Raw genomic sequence first — 12,923 nt, forward strand, 5'->3', positions numbered from 1 at the left:
GTTTCTGGAGCGGAGCGCCGCTCTGATGAATGAGGTGCTTGCTGTGAGGTGACGATGAGATTGTGGGGCCTTGGGGTTGTGGTTAACACCAGGGGCCGCGGTTAGGGCCCCCCCCCACCTTCCTGCCTGAAGGACCCGCGTCAGGGGACTGCCCTGCCTTTCGCCTGAATGTAAAACACTAATGAGAAACAGACTGTTTCCCTGGGGAAGGGTAGTATGTACCAGAAGGTTTTAGGAAGGCCTCAAAGACCCTGCTGTACATCAACCCAAAGTGTTCAGAGCTGACTCCTACACTCAGGACTGTCTCCTCTTACCTTCCAGAACAGGCCCAGCATTTTTCAAGAGGGTGACTATGTGATTACATAATTTGATCAGTAACAGACGTTACGTAAGAGGGCGGTGTAGACGGGTCATGTTTTAGCAGTAAAAAGCAGTGTTTTGTCTGGGAACAGACAATTAGAAACAAATGGCTGCTAATGTCTTATTATTGGAGTTATTCAACCCACGGTGAAGTCTGGGACCGGATCCAGCATGAAGCTCCAAGCTGAAGAAATTGTCTGTGCTTTTGCGAGTGTGTGTGTGTGTGTGTGTGTGTGTGTGAGGGTAGTGCCCCTCTCTCCAGGTGTGTCATCAGGGGTGTGTGTGAGAAGCACCACTGTGCTTTGTGACTCCAGGCTCTTTCCATTCATCACGAGTTAGAGGCAGGCTATCGGTCCTGCTGTCCCTGGCTGGTCTCACTTTACATGCCTGCATGGGAAATGTCAACACATAGAAAGGGCATAGAGAGGGAGAGAGATGAGGAGGGGAAGGGAGAGAAGGGGTGGTAAAAAAGGAAAGGGATAAGAAAGATTAAACATTTTGTTCTTGCTTAAAGCATGGTGCTTGGCTACCAATACTTTTCAACATTGATCCCATTGAACACTTGATGTACGACATACACATTTCAGGTTTTCCGTTTTTCACGAAAAAAAGGATTAGAAGTAACGGGCTCACCGGCAACACTTCTCCCCTCAAAGCTGAACTCCCTCCCCCGTCTCTCCCCACCTCTCACCCAGCCTCGTCCGTGGAGAGGAAAGAGTGTTACTACAACCTGAATGACGAGAACCTGTGTGAGAACGTCCTCACCAGTCACGTGACCATGGAGGAGTGTTGCTGCACGCTGGGGGCCGGCTGGGGGGACAACTGTGAGGTGCACCCCTGCCCTGTCCAGGGCACAGGTGAGGATCCACACACACACACACAGACACCTGGAAACACACACAATCAAATACACACACACCTGGAACCAAATGCAAGCAAATACACACACACACACACACACACTTGGAAACACACGCAAGCAAATACACACACACACACACCTGAAGACACACGCAACACACTGGCATGTGTACTTTATTATTTACTGTATACACTTACTGTGCCCACTTACTATGAAACAGACACTTTCTGCACATCTTACCCTATTGCATTTTTCGGATACTTAAAACATGTGACCTTCGTCACCAGATCAGTTTAACCAGATGTGTCCAGCTGGTCGAGGCAGTGTCCCATCAGGTGACTCTGTGTACGGACTGGATTTTGCCAGCAGCCACAAAGGTAGGTGACCTCACTGGTCCAACCCAGATCTGGCTACTGACTCGAGCGATGGTCGGACTAGGATGACATGGTTGTTGCTTTACTCGTTAGTGCCTTAGTGTGTGTGACCTCTGACACCTGCATCCTTTCCTATCCTCTCCTCTCTCCATTCCAAGAGTCAGTTACTTAATTCAGTGGTTCTCAATCCTGGTCCTCGGGACCCCCTGCCCTGCATGTTTTAGACGTTTCCCTGTTCCAACACACCTTATTCAGATGAATGGGTCGTTATCAGGCCCATTTATTTGAATCGGGTGTGTTGGAGCAGGGAAACGTCTAAAACATGCAGGGCAGGGGGTCCCGAGGACCAGGATTGAGAACCACTGAATTAATTAACCAATTCTGTTCACCCAACGGCATTAGAAGACTGTTGGACTGTATTGGATATGTAGTTGATAGCATGTAGATGTGGTGGTATTCCCCCCCCCCCCCCCCCCCAAAAAAAAAAAAAAAAAAAGTGGACAGGGAGAGAGGAAGTGTGATCAACTGATTAACTTTTAATTCATTCTCAGCAACACCGATGCACACGCACCTAAGCATGCACACGTTCACACACACACACACACACACAAAAGCACTTTCAGTAATTAACTTTTAAATGTAATATTTGTTCGCAAAGCCACTGTATAATTTGAGTTTGTCTAGCAATAATCCTTGTAGGTACTGTGTGTGTGTGGGAGTGAGACAGAGAGACAGAGAAAGATGCAAGTTTAAGGGAGCTAGAAATGCAAGAATGAGTTTGCATGTGTGCCTACACCCAATGTAGAAGTGCTGCTTGTGCACGTGCGCGCGCGTGTCCAAAGGTTCTCTGTCCCGGGGAATCACTCATGTCCTCTCCCCGTCTCTCTCCAGACGCAGACGAGTGCGTGTTGTTCGGCGAGGAGATCTGCAAGGACGGCTTCTGTCTCAACTCCGCAGGGAGCTACGAGTGTTACTGCAAGGCGGGCCTGTATTATGACGAGGCCAAGCTGCAGTGCAGAGGTCAGTGGGCTCACACGCACCTAATTGACACCTGGTCATGTCGCCCTAGTCAGCCAATAGGACGGGCTTGTGTTCAGGAAGTAAGGTCACTCGTGCAAACATGCGCTGAGGGGGAACGACTGTGCATTTATGTATGTGTGTGTGTGTGTGTGTGTGTGGTAGCCTTTGGGAGTGTCTCCATCCTCCTGGGGTGGGGGAGGGCAGGGCGGAGGGCATGGGGAGGGCAGGGCGGAGGGCATGGGGAGGACAGGGCGGAGGGCATGGGGAGGGCAGGGCGGAGGGCAGGGCGGAGGGCATGGGGAGGGCAGGGCGGAGGGCATGGGGAGGGCAGGGCGGAGGGCAGGGCGGAGGGCATGGGGAGGGCAGGGCGGAGGGCATGGGGAGGGCAGGGCGGAGGGCATGGGGAGGGCAGGGCGGAGGGCATGGGGAGGGCAGGGCGGAGGGCATGGGGAGGGCAGGGCGGAGGGCATGGGGAGGGCATGGGGAGGGCAGGGGGAGGGCATGGGGAGGGCAGGGCGGAGGACAGGGCGGAGGACAGGGCGGAGGGCAGGGCGGAGGGCAGGGCGGAGGGCAGGGCGGAGGGCAGGGCGGGTGGCAGGCTGGGGACATTCTGAGGTGAGCTGGGGCCAGACTGTGGGTGAGCCAGGGCCCAGGCAGCACGTCCCCAACCACAGGCCGGGGACCAGCCAGGGGCCAACAGCGCACACTGGCCACAGCACGGCACTGTGGGATATCTCTCTGCCCCACCACAGGATAGGATCATGCTGCTACTATAACCTGATCTGAGGTCAGAGGGACCCGGGTTTGCATTAGAGGAGGTTCTGTGGATCCTGGAGTTGCTCCTAAGGGTGGGCCCCATGGTCAAGCCTTCTGAAGACATGCTGCATTTGCATTTAGGGAATTTGGACAGGCCGGTACTGGACAGGACTAGGCGGAGGGTAGGCGAGGTTTGGCCTTCACCGCAAGTCTTGGTTTTACCGCATTGCACGTGGATACAAGAGTCATAATACAGTTTAGGAAACCACCAACTGCAGTCATGCTCGATTATGTAGTTATTTATAGATTTATTTGTTTATAAATGTATTTATACACAATATACCAAGAGTATCACAAGGAAATGTGTATTCCAGTTGGGCGTTTTGATGGGCAAAAACAGAACTGGATGTGTTCTGCAGTCATATCATTAGGAGAACAAAAATATCCATAGCTGGCATGTCAGTTTAATGCAAAAACATTACAATTTATTCTCACCTTATTTTCTTGTCCACACATTTTTGCGCCTAACTTTGTGTCCTTGCGTCACTCTCATTAACATCGAGAAGAGCATTTATATCCTGTCCAAAGGAGAGGGAGTATTGCTCATTAGTGGACGTTTGAAGTGAATTCGTCAGCAGTAATGGATTGTTTTTGTGTGTGCAAGCATTGCTGTCTTTTTAAAGTCACTGAATGCCTAATTAGGTAGGTTAATGAGAGCAAATGACTGTGTGTGTTTGTGTGTGTTCAAATGCGTGGCAGTGTGTGTGATTGTGTGTAAGTGATTGTTTGTGGCTGTGGGATTGTGTGTGTGTGTGTGTGTGTGCTTGTGGGCAAGTATGTTTGTGTTGTTTGTTATGGATATACATTTGCATGTGGTTCGCAGAAGGCCCAGGTGTCTGTAAGAGAGCCGATTCAGCACTTGTAAACAGAAGGTGTGGAAGAGAGAACATCTGATTCGGCATCAGTGATCATGTGATCTCCTAGCCTTCCAACCATTACTTTACCAGAGCGTCTTTGGGATAGACACTCACCTTAACGCCCGCGCTTCTCTCAAACCCGCTCATCTTCTCCTCTATTGTTTTCCCCCCCGTCTCTGTGTATTTATCCTTCCTACTACAGATATTAATGAGTGCCTGGATGAGTTCATCTGTGTCGGGGGGGTGTGTATGAACTCTGAGGGCTCCTACACGTGTTTCTGTACACACCCCATGGTGCTGGACCCTGAAAACAAGCACTGCGTGTTTCCCCCTGATGTGGCAGGTAAGACGCTTTGTTTACAGAGACAAATATAAAGGAAAAGAGAAAAATAGAGAGGGTGAAATAAATAGAGGGATGGAGAGAGGGACGGATAAAAAGGGAGAGAGTTTGTTCTCTTTCTGGTCATCATCATGACCTAATGTCTCTTATGCTGTGTGTGTGTGTGTGTGTGTGTGTGTATGTGTGTGTGTGTGTGTGTGTGTGTGTGTGTGTGTGTGTGTGTGTGCGTGCTTGCGTGTCATCCATTTGCAGAACACCACGGGCACACTGACTACCAGGGCATTTGCTGGCAGACTTTGCTGACAGACACCATGACCTGCACCGAGCCCTTGGCCGACAAAAAGACTACCTACACCGAGTGCTGCTGCCTGCACGGGGAGGCCTGGGGCACGGACTGTGCCCTCTGCCCCCCGAAAAACACAGGTACAGTACAGCGCCTCATCTACTCTGGAGTTCACTATGCAAGCATGTGGCTCAGCCATGTGTTGTCCTGTGTTGCTATGTCCAACCCCCATCCACTGTAGGCTGAGACAGGGCCACACCCAGAATGTCTACACGTCCCGTCCCCACTCCCTCCACCCCCGGTCTTCTTTTCTTCTTTCCTGTTCCCTCTCTTTCCATCTTCCTTCTTCTCACCTCCGACTCCCCCCCCCACCTTCTCACCCCTTCCCCGCACCTGCAGTTTTCCTCCTCCCCCCCCCCACCTTCTCACCCCTTCCTCACACCTCTACCCAGTCGAGACAGATGGGTGTGTTCTTTGAGGCAGCACACCTCCCCCACCGCTCACCTCCCACACCTCCACTGCTCTCCAATGGCCCCTCTCTCCTCATGCAAGATCAGGCGGATGTTTCAGTCTGCCTTTGAAAGACGGCTTTGGAGAGCGCCAAACTTTGATTGGTTCCACAGGAGTGAACGTAGAGAGCAATGAGTCCGTTCTTTCAGCTAAGAATGATGGTGGACTGTCAGTTTGCAAGTACAGTAAGTGCTCTCTGAAACAATTTTCTTGTCTGGTAGTGAGGAACAGAGCCGTGGACTTTGGCTAGGATTCTTGATCGTCTTCTAAACTGTTTCCTTGTATGGAAATGAGATGTTGTCCAGAGTACCGGTTCCCAGTGTGCGTGTCCTGGGCTCTCTGAGGGGAGAACAGCTCATTGGGTTCCCAGAGGTCTTGAGAACAGTCTTTCATGTTCCACGCTAGAACACTGGTCCTACATCAGCTAACATGGTCTCTCCCCCCGGCTCTACAATGCTGTGCAAACACAGGTGTGTGAGGTCAGCGGTGCTCTGTGCCGAGAGCAGAACACACTCTCGTTTGTTCTCATCAGAGTGTGTCCGGATCACTCTGTGTATTCAACACACACACACAGACATACACACACAGACATACACACACACAGACATACACACACACACGCACGCACATGCGTGTGCGTTACTTTTGCAGACAGTCGTCTGGGGTTGGTTTGCAGGTGTGTGGGATTAGTGTGGCACTGTAGGGATGGTTTGCCGTTCTGTGACGATGAAAGAGTAGTGTGTGTGTGATGGTGGGGTGTGTGTCTGTGTGTCCGTGTGTGTGTGTGTGTGTGTGCCTGTGCGTTTAGCTTTCCCACAGTACAGTAACCAATGAGGAGAACAGCCAGAACAGGTGCCAAGATGTGTGTCTCTGCATTAAAGCATTCAGGAGGCTGGAGAAGGGAGGGAGGGGAGCATATCGATGTCCTCATTTACAAGGGAAGTGGGTCGCTGGGCACAACCTGAGTGTTTCATTCAGACAAATCCCCTGTTTGCTCAGCTGAGTGATGATGGCAATGTAATTACCTCAGATCCCCTCTGAAACTATTGACATTTGGAATAGTGTTGAATATTAAGCTGCATAGAAGCTCAGAATTGCAGACAAGGACTGAATTAGTTAGACTCGTTAAGCTTTCGGTGACATTCATGGTCTTTAAGGCTGCGATGCCAATGCAAGTCTATTTCTCTATTTGTACATCCATCTAGCTCTCAAATGATCTTCATATTTCTCTTCCTTCGTCTATTTCCAAGGATTTCTTTGTTTCCTGTTTATTGTGCCTTTCCCCCTGTCTTAAAAACATACTTCTCTCTCTCTTTCCTCTCTCTCACTCACTCTCTCTCTCTCCAAATCCCAGAGGACTATGCCTCCATGTGCAACGTGCCAGTGAGGGGCAGGCAAAGGCCGTATGGTCGCGACGCCCTTGTGGCCGTACCTGCCTACGAATACGGGGAAGGCCAGAACTACGGCCTGCCCGACGACAGCGAACCTATATTTGAAGAGGAGGAGAGTGAGTATGCGAATATTCATACATTAACACACACTGCAGTATTGTAATAGTATGAACTGTGGTATATAAGAGTTTACGTCTTTTCCACTGATGAAACTCAAAGATGAGGCAGACTGGGAGCAGGACGTAAGAGAAGGGATGTTGTTTCTGCTGTCTGTGAGAGTACTTTGCTGCCATCTTTTGGTGGCAGGAATAACTTCGTGTTACGGCCATGGAGGCCCACAGTTTAAACGGGTAAAGACGAGAAGAAAAAAAAGCGAATTAAACTCTGTGTACTCTGTTGAAACAAAGCTCATTGGTTATGTTTCGGCTAGCAACAATATGCAAGCAACGTTTCGTTACGAACTTTTAATTGGGAAAATATAAGAAGAAAAAAAACAGTTTTTTTCACACAACCCCCACCCCCTCTCTCCTTTGCCCCCACCCAGCAGCCCCTTATGATTCTTTCGAGGGCTTGAGAGCGGAGGAGTGCGGCATCCTGAACGGCTGTGAGAACGGCCGCTGTGTGAGGGTCCAGGAGGGCTACACCTGCGACTGCTTTGACGGCTACACCCTGGATATGACACGCATGGCCTGCGTAGGTGAGAACCGCACGGTTTTGGTTTCATCATTAGATCACACACACACACGCCCTCCCAATTTTGTGTTTCGCTTTTAGTCAAGGTTGTTGAGTGAGCGGTCTGTGTCGCGCGTGGTGCACACAAAACGACAAACGTAGACACACACTTGCAGAGTACACAAACGCATTCGAACAGACCATCAATGGCCATCCCCACCCACACACACTACATACACCCACTTATAAATCCAATGCACGCACCATTATAAACAGTCACACGGACCATCTCTCTCTCTCTGTCTCTGTCTCTCTCTCTCTCTCTCTCTCTCTCTCTCTCTGTCTCTCTCCGTCTCTGTCTCTTCTGTCTCTGTGTGTCTCTCTCTGTCTCTCTCTTTCCCACTCTCTCTCTCTTCCCCTCAGTCTCTTTTTTACTCTTTCTGGAGCTACTTCAGGCTGCATGCCCACTCTGTACTTTAAGCCCTGAGTGCAGAGCTCTGCTACAAGCTGAGCCCAGCCACTCAGTCTCCCAGGCAGAAGAGCTCTCCAGAGACAATACATTAGACTGAACCTTAGTCACCCCCGCTCGCTGCGGTTGGTTGCCCGCGGAGATCAAGCAAACCCCAATGGGTCTCGTGAAATTCATACGAATTTTACATCCTTTTATGATTTCTAGGACTCTGTTAATGAATCATATTTCATGAAAAACTACATTAGCAAGGCCCAAGCTTTGGTTTGAATATAATCAGAATAATTCACCACTGTTACTCCCCACACAATCAAGTTTAATCTTTTACTTCGTTTTTTGGACTTAAACTTGTAAACTGTCACTTTGAGGCCATCTACAGCCAAATCCTTTCTATTCTTGTCTTACTCAGCTATACTCAGGGATAGTATGACTGGACTATCCAGTTATAAACTCATATGAAAAGCAACTTTGGAACTTGATAACTTTAGATAAATTACATAAGCAACCCCAGAAGAAATACACTTTTTATTCTGAATCTTGGGAACCACAAAACTATTTTGTAAAAATGATTTTACATTTTCTGTCAACCCCAGCTCCACACAGCTCAAATATATTACAAAAATGAAGGTTTTAAATTTTACATACTCTACCATGATTATTGTAAATCAGATAAATAAATCCAGAGTTGAGCAAGGAGAAGGAGTACGACAAGCCAGAGCTGAGGAGAAGTCCTCAGGAGATCAAGAATCCCCAGAACAATGCTTCACAACTCTCTTAATACCCAACTATTATCTGTAGAACAACCCATCAGACCACATCTTGACCCTTAATTATCAATTATGAATCAGCAATGCAACAGTAAGTTACACAATGAGGCTGAGACCCATCAAGTAGAGACTCTGTCCAGCAACTCCAGATTTTAGCATATGAGGGGTGGGGGGGCAGGGTGACACCCGGCCTTACAATATCGTGTTTTCTCTGAATGATCCTTACACAACATCTTCCAACTAACCAGGAGAAATGATATCAAAGATAAAGAGAGAGAGAAACATGAGAAAGCGCTCTAACGTTGTCGACTCGTCATCTTACATCGTCCCTCTTTTCCACCCCCGACAGATGTAAACGAATGTTCCGAGCTCAACAGCCGCATGTCGCTCTGTAAGAACGCCAAGTGCATCAACACGCAAGGATCATACAAGTGTGCGTGTCTGCCAGGGTACAAGTCCTCTGAGCGGCCCAACTACTGTGTGCCCGGGGAACCAGAGACGGCAGCAGGATACGCCGAGAGGGAGTGAGCCTCCTCGTCCACTAGAGGGAGACGTCAACACGAAAAACAACACTTATTTAATCAAAGCCCATATACTCTGCACTGTATAGAAACACAATTAGCAAAACAACAAAAAAGTAATTTACTTGAGATGAAGATCCAATTTAATCTACTATGTGGTGCCTGTGTGGGGAGGAGACACACAGCATTGTATGAAATGTATGTTTGTGTCGTCTGTATTTGTACGTTTTGTTCGATTTTTTTGTTCTTGTTTTAGAAGGAGTTTTATGCGTGTTAAATCTTTCTTGCCTTAACGCAATGACAAACCCTATGAACTCTTGCTGGGGGATAACATTTTTATTTTCTACCCAGTCAAAAAACGCCTTGAGTGTGGATATTTAATTATATGACGAGGCCAGCTATCCTTCCATTTTCTCCTTGTTTCATCCTCTTCCTCCTCTCCTTCCATTGACTAATGCTTTAGAGGACTACATAACCTGGCTGGGCAGAGGGCACCATCTTGTCTTGCTCATTGGCTTCACCCAAACATGCAGTATGAACATTACTGTACTAGAATGTTATTAATGTAAATTCTTTGGAATAAGCTTTTTTCTAGATTTTTTTTAATTGATGATAAATGCAAATACAAAGCAACTTCTGTGTCTGGGACATTGGACATTGGATTTATTTGTTTTTGTGTTGTTTTTTTTCACTCTTTTGCCTGCCCTGTGGAGCAGTCATATTTCCTTTTACCCTTTTCTCTTTAGTTACTGTTTTTATTTTGTTTTGAAGGTTTGCTTTATTTCTTTTCATAATTTTCATGAAACCTTTACTGCATTTTAAAAAGTCTTGCCAGGTTGCAAAGCTGCTATGGAACAGCCGTGGGAGAAAATTTTGTACATTTGAAACAGAAGAGGTGAGAAATCAGTTTATGTATTTGTAATTTGTACATGGAAAAATAGCACTTGTATGAATATTCATATTACTATGTATATTAAACCCCAGGTAATAAATCACAGGTTGTGATATTTATACTGACTGGTCTGTCTTGGCCTTGATTACTCCTATCTTGAATACTACTGTATACTGTAAAAGCATCCACATTTAAGGCCTAATTATTCTCACATTACTGAATAGTTACTCAATTTAGACCTTTCTCGTGATAACTATGTCACTGAGAGATAACCATACAGGATTATTACCATTAATATTGTTATTAATCTCACATTACTTTTCCAATCATCTGTTTACCCCTGTTGAACTATTCAGATGTTTTCCATTCCTCCTCCCACCTTTCCAATCATCTGTTTACCCCTGTTGAACTATTCAGATGTTTTCCATTCCTCCTCCCACCCAGAGTAGTCAGCTGTCCATCAGACTACATTGGTAAATCCAAAAGTACTTAAACATGAAACAGAAAAAAGATATGGACAAAGAAAAATGTATGGATTTATTAAATAAAGTTGAGGTGATTGGAAAAGAAGTTTGATGTTGAAAATAGTGAATAATCTCTAAGAAAGAGTGAGGAAGTGAATAATCTCTAAGAAAGAGTGAGGAAGTAATGTGTCCAGAAGCACGGTGTTCAACAAGTTAGGCCCGGTAAAAGACCTGGGGTAGGTGTTAGGGTCAGAAACTTCTGGAAGAAATACAAACCAAGTGATCACCAGAGCCCAACCCTGTTTGTTTAACATTTTTCAATGTAATGAATGGATTACAGTGTACCTGGAAATGTGTCCTCTGGTGTGAAACTACTGAACTGAAGAGCTACTCATGAGGAAGGACAGCACCCGATCGGTGGCCCCTGGCACTGATCACCTTGCTGCTGCTGGCCCAGTTCTCATCGGTTACAAATGTGATGATGTCAGCGCATGCCTGTCATCCCTGCTCTTCTTCTCTTTCTTCACAGACCCATTTTCCCAGTGTCCCCTCTTATCATTTTTTCCATTGCGCCAGCCAATGCACTGCACCCTGATTGCCCAATATCTGGTATCCGACGCCTCGACAGTCAGGAACCTGAGCAATCGGCTATCTGTAGAGATGTGTCAGAGTACTAGGTGGGTCAGACTAACATGGTCTTAAAGAGCTTTGGGTTCAGAGAGTGGCTCGGGGAGTGTAGTCATTCTTAAATGGAAATGTAAGAAGAAGAAAAAAGAAGAAAAAAATGTACAGATGAGCAAGCAAAAATCATTTTGACACGGTTTCAAAGTGACACACATCACAGTTTCTTTCTGGACTTGACCAGCATGGCTAATCTCGTGCTTTTCTGTCCGTCTCTAAACTGACCTTAGCCGGTTGGTTAATAAATGTTTGGTGTTAGCACCGCTGGCTTCTTGACTGGCTGGCTGGCAGGCCAGTTTCACACAGATGGGGGATTTCCCACATTGACATGGGTGCTGTGTAAACCGTATTAGGCTCAGCTAAATGCCACCACAGCTGGGCTCCAACACTATTTCAGACAGACAAAAGAGCTTGCAGAAGGGAGAGAAGGTGGCAACTGAGAATTCCCTCAATTAAGTCATTTGGAAGTGATGAGGCCAGGGCCATGGCTGTGGTGGCCTCTGTCAACATGAGGTGGCACACCCCTGTAGAATGTTGTTTGCTGTTGATTATGACCCCAACCATAGTGTTTTCAACTTGCTAATATGTAGACCCGTCTTAACATCAGTGATTACATTATTATAAGAACAAATGGTCCGAGATGTACTACTTCAGTCCATGTTATTTCAGTTATCAATTCATTTATATTTCTGTCCCCCCCTCCTAAGCCTATGTTGTTTTAGTATAGAGCTGGGGTTTTGGTAGATTCGCTGATGTCAGGATGTGTCAGTATATGCCTCGCTTGAAATGCAACTGTTGCCCAAGCTGCCTAACCATGATGTTGAAATATCCCTATTGTCGGATTCATATGTTAGTAGACATACAGATGACCCAAGGCAAGAATCTTTGACGTCATCTATTTCGAAGAAGGCAACACGTCTCCATTTGAGTCAATCTCGTTAGGATGACCTCCTGAATATGTCGAAAGTCAGTCGGTAGCGCAGCTATATCCACATTTGAGTATGCCGTGTGTTCATTGTTGTGTGGCTAAGATTAACCTCAGTCGACAGTATTTCACCCAAACTAGACTGGTCTGGTCTGCCAGTTCTGCACCTGGTCGGCACCGACCCCTTGGTTTCAGTATGAGAATGTGGTGTGGTGCGAGCAGGGTAGATTTATACCACCTTCTGGCCTGGGCTTCTGCTGCTTTCACACTAGAGTATTTTTTTTATCTGAAAATCCAAACCACATGGGACTTCTTCAGACAGACATACTATGTCACGAAAAGACAAGTGTTTGGCAGATGTGTGTGTGTGTGCGTGCACGCCCATGAGGGCATGCGGGCATACGTGCACGTGTGCTTGCAAGAGCTAAAGTGAGAAAGTGTGTGTGTGAGAGTAGTGTGTCTGTGTGTGTGCAGGGAATATCTTTGATGGTGGTTGATAGTACTGTACTCTTGCAGACAGTTCGGCCTCACATGCTGTCGTTTCAAATGTCAAAATCTCACCATGGACAAGAGAGAGTGCGGAGACAGCTCCTGTAAAACGCGAGAATGAGAAAGAGAGATGAGAGAAGGAGACCAGAGATAGAGAATGTGTGTAAAAAGAAGAAATAAATGCCACTAGCACAGGAAGAGAGAAAAAGAAAGTGAAAGAGCAGAAATCT

At 47.0% G+C, this 12,923-nt stretch overlaps 1 protein-coding gene across 8 annotated transcripts in view; it reads left to right on the forward strand.

The window, feature by feature from the left end:
- The window catches only part of ltbp1 (latent transforming growth factor beta binding protein 1), a 76,099-nt gene extending 65,840 nt beyond the window's left edge, over positions 1–10,259 (forward strand). For 5 of the 8 annotated variants that reach the window (XM_062463508.1, XM_062463510.1, XM_062463511.1 and 2 more), the window contains 8 exons: positions 1,056–1,217; positions 1,510–1,599; positions 2,488–2,616; positions 4,492–4,632; positions 4,882–5,052; positions 6,777–6,929; positions 7,358–7,510; positions 9,071–10,259. In XM_062463508.1, the coding sequence (XP_062319492.1) occupies positions 1,056–1,217; positions 1,510–1,599; positions 2,488–2,616; positions 4,492–4,632; positions 4,882–5,052; positions 6,777–6,929; positions 7,358–7,510; positions 9,071–9,249 (1,178 nt within the window). In that variant the 3' untranslated portion in view covers positions 9,250–10,259. The remainder of the gene's footprint in view (positions 1–1,055; positions 1,218–1,509; positions 1,600–2,487; positions 2,617–4,491; positions 4,633–4,881; positions 5,053–6,776; positions 6,930–7,357; positions 7,511–9,070) is intronic. The other 3 variants (XM_062463509.1, XM_062463514.1, XM_062463512.1) reach the window with 2 other exon arrangements.
- Positions 10,260–12,923: the final 2,664 nt, after the last annotated feature.

The sequence above is a fragment of the Osmerus eperlanus genome, chromosome 6 (assembly GCF_963692335.1).
Source record: "Osmerus eperlanus chromosome 6, fOsmEpe2.1, whole genome shotgun sequence".
Taxonomy (NCBI): Eukaryota; Metazoa; Chordata; class Actinopteri; order Osmeriformes; family Osmeridae; genus Osmerus; species Osmerus eperlanus.